Source organism: Apaloderma vittatum, unplaced genomic scaffold (genome assembly GCF_000703405.1).
Source record: "Apaloderma vittatum isolate BGI_N311 unplaced genomic scaffold, ASM70340v1 scaffold3948, whole genome shotgun sequence".
Taxonomy (NCBI): Eukaryota; Metazoa; Chordata; class Aves; order Trogoniformes; family Trogonidae; genus Apaloderma; species Apaloderma vittatum.
Window position 1 is genome coordinate 74,098 of NW_009732261.1, and position 10,821 is coordinate 84,918.

The window sequence follows — 10,821 nt, forward strand, 5'->3', positions numbered from 1 at the left end:
AAGATATTTTTAAAAATATGCCTTTAATTTTTGTAAAGGATATGTTATTCAGAAAACCAATAAGTAAAGAATGTTTTTTAAATTTCTACTTGACTTTTTTTGTACACAAAAATGTTTCTCCATGACTAGAAAACCTATCACAAAACACAGCTTGAGATGCTTAAGGACTATTTTCGCCCAGCAATTACAGAAGCTCTACATGTCAAATGAGGTCTTAACTATGTGTCCTCATCTTTCAACTGCACTCTCACATAATCCAGCATGATGGACACCAGTTACGCATGTATTTAGTTTTACACAAACTCTCTTGTACAGATTCCAATTTCTTCCACATCAGTTCATTGAGAAATAATACCAATTAACTCAGGAGAATCCCATAAATTATACTGGCTACATAAATTATTCTGGGTACAGCATTAGAATTAGGACTTGCTCTCTTTAAATTTGCCCTTCCTGGTATTTGCTCAACAAGTTCTTTTCACTGAATCTGTAAGAATGGTAAGCAATTTGGTAACAAAATGGAACTGGAATACAACTTGCTCTCTACGAGCTACATTGTGTAAGAAAAACCTAGCAGTTTTGCAGGCACGAGTCTCTTGTAGTTATCCACTTGTGTATAAAGAAAGCAGCTCTCAACTTTTTTTAATATAATTATTTAGAGCCCTTCCCAAGGAATGTGGGCAATTCCCCCTGCCTTGGCCCCCCAAATCACACTCTTGAACTAGAGAAAGGTCAGATGTGTGGGGTGGGGGCAACCATTTGTATCATCACAACTGCACCAATTGTAATCTGCATCCTAATTTGCACTGAAGGACCTTCACAGATGATGCTACTGAGTTGTCCCTACATCAATGCCCATAATAAAGAAGAGCACATACTTATTTATGGGTTACCATAAACACATCCACAAAAAAAAGCCTCCTCAACAACAACTTTGGCTTCCTAAACTATAGTAAACTGGCACTTCAGCAGCAGACGCTCAAAAAATACACATAAAATTTCTTTCAGTCATTTATTCTGATTTAAAACCTCATGTGTTTTCTGCCAAGTATAAAAACATTTTAAAGTCATACAAATACAAGTGACCCAACAATTCTAAACACACAGTCCACAGTACAATAAAATGCAACCAGCACATAGTAGGGATTATCCATTTTATTTTCTTTAGAAATGGATCAATGAAATCATTGTGCTCCAGGAACACATTAAAAAAAATTTAACAGGACTTTTACATCAGGTAGCCTTCCCCTTAACAAAGTTGTATGCTGCTTATAATAATGAGATTGGATCTAGAATAACAGAAACATTAATCCAGTGCCACCCCAGAGCTATGCTGATAGTAAGTACATTCACAAACAAACCCTCCCCCCCAATTCCTCAGAACACCTGCAGAGTTCCATTTCTATAGCTAGCTAAAAATATTCTTGTTAAAATAGAAAAAGATTTTTATACAAAAATTTGGGAGGGAAGTCATGACATTTCAACTAAGTCCGGTGATAGATCAGTCTTCCCCAGACTTTCCCTTCCAAGACTTCACCCAGATTTTCACTTTCCAAAATTTAGTCCTACATTGCCACCGTGTGGTTAGAGATGGGCACGTTCGTCGGGACAGCTGCATATGACGACTCTCAAGAGAAAATCCGTGACAAAATATCTAGGCAATGAACAAACAGAATGCAAGTAAAAACGGAAATGGAATTCCGAGAACTGAGTCCTTATGCAGGGAAACCAATTCTAAGCATGGACCGATATAAGAAAAATAATTTAAGATCTTCTGTAATTAAGTCTTCAGTCTCGTGACGCTCCCCTCCCTAAAGGCACAATCCATTTCCACTCCCTTCTTAGTACAGCGTGTACTTGCCAACAAGCAAAATCTATGTGTATGCAAAACACCTAAGATCATTCATTGCTTTAAACGTAAACATACTTGAAAAAATTGAAACCTTTTTCCTGGTGTTCAGGAAGCAATAGAAATCGAATTTAAAGTTCATCTCTCACACAGACTTTTTCATTGCTGCCTTTCTCACACTGAAGAGATATGCTTCATAAATAATATTTAAGAAGTTATCATCGTTCTGAAAAACAGAAGAGGTAACTGTTAGTGCACGATAGGCATTTTGAGTAATTTCATGGACCAGATACTTTCCAACCTTACTCTGTTTTGAAATAGGTGAGCCACAGGAAGACTATCTCTGTCACCAAAACCACGTATTATTTCCAAGCCTTACTAGCAGCCTTAGAAGAACTGGACATGAACATAAACTTTACTGCAGCAAACATGACTGTATCTCTCTAAGAAGCAACGAGTGCACAGAAAGCAGATTTTCCAGACTCACAGTGGATTTGAGCCCACTATTGTTGCATGAGAACGTGGTGACGGTACAACCCTGTAATTTCTTCTCTTTGCCTTCATTTACCTAGGGATTTCCTTAAGTAGTTTCCTCCATTAGGTCAATGATAATTCCAAGCATGTCTGAAGGAACACTGAAACACCCTGGGTTTTGATCCTATACTAAATCCTACCTGGGCAAATCCTTGCATCTTGTTTAGCTCTTTTAGACTTAATGCTCCTAACTGATGCTCCTCCTTTTGCTCTGATGCCCGTTTTTAACCTTTTCATTCTGAAGATCATTTTGAAAGAATAGGTCAACCAACATTAGAAAAAAACATCCTAAGTACCTCACATACACATAGGAGGAGAAATAAAATCAAGATACTAGTGGAGGAAAATGAGGAGCATCTGAGATTGTAGTTTATGTAATGGAAAATGTGTTAAGAAATTGGAAATAAATAATTTCCAGGTAACTCAGCTAATCATAACTACCACCAAGCAGGGTAAAATAGACATTTTATAGGTAGAGTATCAGAGGGTAAAATCCAATTTTCCTTGACAGGTTTCCTTTTTAATTTCATATATAGTTTTACTACTACTATACAGTTACTCAAGGTATGCAAAGAGCAGATAATGTGATATATTTATTTTTTAGTCCTAAAGCAAAAATGCTCGAAAAAATAAAATAAAGCTTCTAATTTGTTAAAAATACTACTTTCTTAAGCCATAGAGGGACATAGTTTTAGTCTACAAATAGGACCCTTAAACCTGTGTCTCTATCCCTTGCGTTTTGTAGCCAGGACACCAGTTACATAATCTCTCCTCAAGTTCTACTTTTCAGATATTCATCACATGGCAAGCTAAGGAAAAAAATATTCATAATCACTCATATCATCACAGAGCAGCAAACAATCATCTGATGCATACTGTCATTAATGCTTTGTCATATTTAAACCTCAAAAACTGCAGCAAAAGGAATTTCAGCGTTTGAACTAGAGAATTATATGGAATAAACTGAACTAGTATATATTTAGGCTATCTAACCTATATTTTAAAGTTGCTCACACTCATCCTGCAATTTTAATTTCCCATCTGAATTCCTCTTACTCCTAAAACGGACCTCTGAAATATCTGGTAGCTAGGATAATCACCCATTATTTATCCTTAGCTAAAAATGGAATACATACCTCTCTGGCTCATAGGCTGACCTTATGAAGCTTTCTGCCACCTTTGTTCTTTTCCATCAAATTTACTATCTTTCCTGAACTCCAAATCGAACGCACTAATCCAAATGCAGTTAAGCCCACAGTGTGCAAGGAGAGGCTATCACACCCCCAGCCAATGCCACAGTGCTCTGCTAATATGCAGCTGCAAGTAGCACTACTTCCAACATGTATTTTAATTACTCCTTTAGCCTCTAGACAGACGGATGCAATCGATTATGGGATGCTGACACCAAAATGGGAATCAGGATTTAAGCAAAGCTGGAGAATTCTTAGTGCTTTACCTGGATCAGGTGTAGAAGTGTTTCCTGCAGCTGCATCTTCGTCACCGAGCTGCTGTTGACCACCGGTGGCTCTGGGGTTTGCAGTGGCAGGAGAAGGCCAGTGGAGCCAGCGGCAGGTTCTTGAGTCACTGCTGCCAACCGCCCACTTTCTTTTGCTTTTGGTGGAGCAGGGGTGGGCTGAGTGAACACCATCGGGGACATCAACAAGGTGGGAGTCACAGTGGCAGGGGATTACCTGTCCATGCAAAAATAAAGCCATTGATTAAACCTACCTAGTTAACTCTGTGGGAATAAAGACGGTGAAAACCGCAGACTGATCAGCAACAGGTACAGATGCTCATGGAAACCAATACAGTTACACAGAACTGCAGCTCAGGACCACCTATACGATCTAGGTCCAGATTAAAAGGTCCTTCATCCAATTTGAGATTGCAGCAACGGATTCAAGCGTAATTATGTCTATCTGACAGGCAAATGATTTTAGGAAAAGAGAATTTTTTTTTTGCAGAAGTTAGACTACTATAAAATATCAGCAGTCTTTGAGAACGCAGCTGTAAAGTCTGCTACAGAGGTACAGTAAGTCATTAAGTTTAATCTTTGAGAATACACTTACATGTAAATATCACTGTTAAAGACTAATCTCTGTACCGAGTACCAGAAAGTATTTTCCAATTATAATTCAAATTACTTTCTAAATATATATATATGTATGTATTTTCTTCTTCTCATTTTACTTAAGGAGAGGGGAAAGAAAACAGATAAGCAACTCATCTGAAGAGCCGCAGTGAGCAGGCAGCACTGTCAGAAACAGAACCAACTCTAACCAACATGCAGTTGACAACATCAAAAAGACCCTCAAAGAGAAAGAAAATCTTGATGCTGCAGTAGTTTTGCCACTTCCCACAGTATCAGATCCATGCCAGCCTGCATAAATACGTGTCAAATCATTTTTACTTTTAAATTTCGTAACGCATCTTGGAACTGTAGAACATGCAGGACTAGCAAATACTATCAGATACAATATGAAACATAACAGAAAGTTTGTTCATTCAGTTTGGAGGCATTAGAGCTCCCTTCAGGTAATTCTAGTAATAAATTTTAATCCTAATCAGTGATCTCCTTGCTATTCAGGTATCCAAACTTTTTTCAAAGAAAAGAAAATACAAAGGAATGGATATGAGCTCAGCAAAGCTCCCGTCTTTTGGACTGGAGCATGACTTACTGCTGCTGTATGAAGGTGAAAGGCTACTGAACTACTGCACTCTGTGTCCTGGGTTACATTTCAACTTTGAAGAAAAATTAAACTTAAGAAAATAAAACTGAGGTTTATCTCCTAGGTATGCAAAGTAACATAGTTTAGTATTATATTTTTTTGCTATTTTTGTAGCTTTTCTTATTCCTACTTATGCCTGTTCTACTCAAGACATCTCTGAACATTAGTCAGACTACAATACAAAGAGAAATAGAAAGAAATGAGGAGGACTGAGACATCATGCTGTTTTATGCAAAATTTAAGGAAGCAGAAGACTAAGGATCAGGAAAGACTCATAGATATTAGAATGCATGCAATATGCACCTAATGCAGAAATCTCCCACTTCACATTTTAGGTAAATATTGTTTCTGCTTCTCAAATATAGAGTACTACTTAAAAATTAAACTCCTGACCCACGTCTTTTTTTCTACCCCATAGCACGTAATCATCAGGTATGTGTTAAAAGTTTCCACAGGAATTAAGGTATTGCTAACTCGTTGGCTTGCTTCAAACAGCAAGGCAGCGCCTGTGTTTGTGCACCTCTGCTTGAAAAAGAAAATGTTAGTTTTAGAAGAAAACCAATGCAGGGTCCAAAGTGACATCCCTCTGTGGAGCGACACCTGCAGACTGTGCAGAGATCTTCTCCTGTGAGAAGACTGTTCTCCTGCCCATGGAAGACTGACTACCTCCAGTCACTTGTCACAATGCTTCTGCTCTTCTCATCCACGCAGCTGAAATAACTTCTTTTTAATTTGCCTCATACAAAATTGGCAGGGTTTGCTTAAACCAGATGATTCTTCCTAATGTCATGTAAAGAATGCATATACAAACTGCTCTCCAAGGACAGGAACCTTCAGCAAAGGGATGGTGGTGAGCAGCTGGAGGAGATAAACTGTCCCACTAATATGGCTGAATCTACGACAGGATATGTCAAAGACCCAGATGACATGTCCTTCAGAATCAAAAAAACATTTCTCTCTGGAGTTCAAGGCAAATAAACAAGACCTGAGAAAAACTGTGCTCCTAATAATACACAGCTACTACTATCAAACATATACATGTTGTGGTTTTCAGACAGAAGAAAATTTATTTGTTTTCTCTTGATAGAAACAGCTTTTTGGTAGGATTTGCCAAGCATATGGAAACTATATGGAATAAGCAATATTGCCACCTACAGGTTACTGCAAAATTTAAAATATTTGTGTCACAAGAAAAATAGAAAATACATGTATCATTTTTCAGTGCACAGCATTTGTTTCTGTATGCAAACATTACAATATACTTTTTGCTAACAGTTCATTCTCAAAGCTTCTGCCGTTTTAACAAATTATCACATAAACAATTTTTTTTTAAAAAAACCCCAAAACATAGAGGCAAATTTTCATTTTAGATTTAGTTCAGATCACCTTCAGTCAGTGGGACAACTAACACCCACCAGAAAATAGGATGCTGATCTTGGCATTACTAGTTCAAATCCTACAGCACCATGCTTTTGCTCAAAGCACTGAAAACGCTGCGTAGGGACATTAAAAGCCTTCAGGCCAATCTTTCAGCTTTGAGTAATTCGCTGCAAGACGTAACAGCCCTTCCAAAATGGTGTTGATGAACTTTCTTCCTGTGGAATCTAACCTGAGCTGCTCATTCATCCAGTCCCTACTGAATTATCTCCAGCTTTATCAAGTCAACACTTAAATCTCAGGGTCGCTAATAACAGAGTAGGAGTTTACCGCCAGTTGTGCAGCAGTGAAGCAAGAACAATGAAAAATGTGCAAAATAATCATTGCAGCAGCTGGTATTCCTTCTCTGAAGCCCAAATGCTCACTAAGATATCTGTTTGATATTCTACATGTCTGCTGGCAGCCAGATGACATGATAGCTGGCAAATTCACGTAACACCATGTACTACAGAATGCACCGGATCTCCTGCAATGCAAACTGGCGCCTTCTGTTGCTTCCCACACGTGCAGAAACCCACGTGCACCAAGAGCTCCTCTGGAACATCAGCACCCGTGGGTGCTGTGGGCACTAACTGCTTTTAGTGGCATTACTCAAACTGAGAACAGTTAAACTAAGAATAGAACTTTAAAGATGGTTACTATTCAAATAAAGCTGGCAGCAATGCTAACATTGCTTTATCTTTCAAGTGTAATACAGAATTTTTTAATTTATGTTTAACTACAAAATCCTAAATTACTTTTCAAAACAAGTTTAATGCACCTATTTGTATTTGTCCTGCAAATCTTTATAATCTCATGCTGAAACTGCAGTCAGGACAATTGAGAGGTAACGGTGCAATGCTCACACCAAAGCTACCATCCACATGTTCAGAAGATGTAACATAATGAACAAGATACACTCTTGATAGAAAATACTCCAAGAAACAAGAAAAAAAGGGCTACTAGATACCTGACCTTCTGAAGAAAAGATGAATTTGCGTCAAGGTTAGTGTAAGTACTTTTAAACTTGTAATTCTGATAAACATAATACTTAAGCACATGTGTATCTATAATCAGGATAACTCATGCCTAGCACCAAGCATATGCTTAAAAGCCCACTGCAGATTAATGCTTCTTTATTGCATCTTAAGAACACATTACTCACTGTCTGCATAAGCAATACTTCACAGAATAGGGTTGGCAGCAGACCAGACTGAAAGCTTCCGAGTATTATTCTTCAGCTTTTGCTTTTTTCCTTTTTTTGTAAAATTTTTTTTCCCTTTGGGTAACTGGTCTCTTCCTTTCCATGTGGGAGATCACAGTTCTTACACCATATGGAGATACAGCAGAAGCCAATTTAAACTTGGACTGCCAATGTGTCAACTGTGGAAAAGACTATTGCTTTCATTTTCTTAGTGCTGCTGATGGATTTAGGGTAGTCCTTTGGTATGTTTTTTCCAGCAACAGACATTGTCCAGATACCTCTCTATTCCTGTCAGACTTTTCACAATTTGCTTTTTCTGTATCCTGAATTGTAGCAGAAGAGGCAATACCAAAAGATAAATAATTACAGAGAACAAACCTTTTGCTGCATTTGTTGTCAGAATCTGCTTTGATCAATTTTGCATGAGCATGTGCAGACATATTTGTGCCAACTCAATTTCACTCGAATGTCTGTCTGCAGGCATGGCAGCATTTAAAGCCTCTGGTCTATAGCAAGGACGATATTATAAAAAGATTAATGTTGGTTTTAAAACTTGTTTCGAATTTTTAGCTTCCTTTTCTTTTTTTTTTTTCCCCCAAAAGTACTCATATTTCATGTGGCTAATTCATGGCATTCTACAGGAACACAGACTCATTCCTTCATTTTTAGCCTTCCTCCCTTTTCTTCTTTTTTGGCAATCTGCTGCATGTAAAAGAGGCCATTCCTTCCAGATTGCGGAGCTTTAGGTGTTCTAAACAATAATTAGTCATACTTTCATTATAATTTTTTAGTCTGCGGATCAAATCTCACAAGCAATACTAAACGTGTTGGAAGAACTGCATCTAATACTGTTTCAATAGCAGCTGTGGCTTTGTCAGTCCATGAAGTCACTTCTAGGCAGCCTCAATCTACTTGGTCTGCTCACAGCCACGCACAGAGAAACACAGAGTCTCCTTAGTTGCCTTTTTATTTTAAATCTATTTTTCTTAAGGCAGCCTTGCAGCAATAATCACAATGAATGACACTTGTTCCAGCAAAGGTTTCTCTCTTCTCACAAGCTATTGCTCTATTTGTACTCAGGCAGCACGATTACTGAAATTGCATTCAATTTCCATACTGCAGTCAATACTGACATCATCAAATATACACAAATAAAATCATTAGCCATATCAGCATCTATATGGATTTTTTATTTGAAAATACATCAGCATATTTGCCATTTTTATTTATGCATACTGATTTATAATGTATAGACTGGCACCTGCCTCATTTTACTACTACCCTCAAAGCAGGAATATCTTTATGTCTCCATGCTATCAGCAAATCAGACTATTTCATTTATAGCAGGCAAGTTCCATTCCCAGTGAAAACAGAAGCAAATTTTTGTGACTCTGGATCATTTTTTTATTCATTAGCACTCCACTGGAAAGTCATATTACCATCTGGAAGCAACTGATTCTCAATGATTTCAACGACTAAGCCCCCCTAAAACTCTTTCACGTAGATTCATAGTCACGCTGCTTTAATTAAAAGAATAAAGATAATGATGGCTATTTGCTATTGCAATTTCATCTTTCCCTGACCTATCTCACTGAATTAGAAATCTTGACCTGTCACAGTATTAGTGACAGATATGGCCCTTAACTGTGAAGTGACTGTTTCAGCCTCTTCACGTGTAGGATAGCTTTTTAAAATAAGGAGGAGGCTTGGAGCATGCCAAAGTATTCTGCAGCCTTCCCTTTCTTTTTTTCTAAAAGTTGCAATAGAAAAGTAGCTTTTGAACTTTATACTGAAAGGCTGAATGCTTTTTTGTTTGGATAAGTAACTTCTAGACTCCAATGCAAGGCAGATTTCAGTACAACATAAATCTTGTCACGAACATAAATCTTGTCAAGAGTCTGTTCACAATAAAGGAAGTTAAAAGGGGTTTAGATGCATCCCCAAATAGGACATGTAGACATTCAAGTGCAGCAGAAAATAAAGTTGTTAATGAGGATGGGAGCTGCCCAGGATGGGACATTTTGTAATTGCACGTGATGCAAGAACAGAAAAATGCCCTCAAGTGAGAAAGACGGTCTCTTGACATCTCCCGAAATTTTAAAGACATCAATCTGACTTTTACAGTCACAATCACCAAAATCAAGGGTTTGGGCATTTTTTGAAAGCATTCAAGCACAAGGCCTTTTGTAGTAAATAAAAAAATAGCTAGAAGTGGCAGTTATGGTACAAGATAACTAATTCATTGATACACAAATACATCAAAAAACTAGTGCTAGAGATACAGGGACCTTTTAAGCACCTTTACCAATTGGCAAATAAAGGAATGCACACCTGCACAGGGAAAGCTATGACTAATTTTGTAAGCAAAATTATTAAACCCCCAAATAATACACTCAGTAACCAGCAACTATAAACAATAGCCTGAGACTATCTATGGCAACTGAAAACTGGGTGACTTTTCAATGTGCCTCTGGAAAAAACAAAGACTGCAGTATTTTTAGTCATCCTTGATGTGCAAGACATCCAGCTTTCAGTATTTACAGTATCACTGTTTGGTAAATCAGAACTTCCTTGATGTTAAATTATCACCTCCAAAATGAACGATGTGCAACATGTGGTTAAGATAACAAGAAGAATATACTGTCCAAAATGAAGCAAAGGCTAACCTTACAAAAGAAAAGTGTGATAGATTTTTGCTTATTTAGTTTCCCATTTACCTGAAAGAGAGCGCTCTGTTTTTCTGTACCCGGTGCCTTTTCTATCCAGGAATCCAGTGGTTTCAGCACATTGGTATTCTGAGTAACAACAGGGAACTTAGCTGCCAAGGTTGGTCGGCTGGACACATGCAACTGTTGCTCTTGTTGCACTATCTGGAGTTTTTTCAGTAACTCTTGAGGTGAAATCACCCCCGAATTGGCTGCTTGATTGCCAGAGAGAGAAAGCGGCTGTCGAGGAAGTTTGGATTGCTCTTTACCAAGTGTCTGAGACTCTAAAGTCTGGCCTGGAAGGGAACCATTGAAATACACCAAAGGTGGCTGGCTCATATTATTTACTGCTGTTGCTGGGGCTCCCCAAGCACACCGGGTGCC

At 38.0% G+C, this 10,821-nt stretch overlaps 1 protein-coding gene across 1 annotated transcript in view; it reads right to left on the reverse strand.

Moving 5' to 3' along the window:
* Nucleotides 1–1,994: 1,994 nt before the first annotated feature.
* DCP1B (decapping mRNA 1B) overlaps nucleotides 1,995–10,821 on the reverse strand; it is a gene marked incomplete at its 5' end in the record, with an annotated part of 43,142 nt that continues 34,315 nt past the window's right edge. The window contains 4 exon segments of the mRNA XM_009875441.1: nucleotides 1,995–2,075; nucleotides 3,840–4,074; nucleotides 5,721–5,734; nucleotides 10,450–10,821. The exon segment at nucleotides 10,450–10,821 is cut by the window's right edge and continues 486 nt beyond it. Coding sequence (XP_009873743.1) covers nucleotides 1,995–2,075; nucleotides 3,840–4,074; nucleotides 5,721–5,734; nucleotides 10,450–10,821 — 702 coding nt within the window.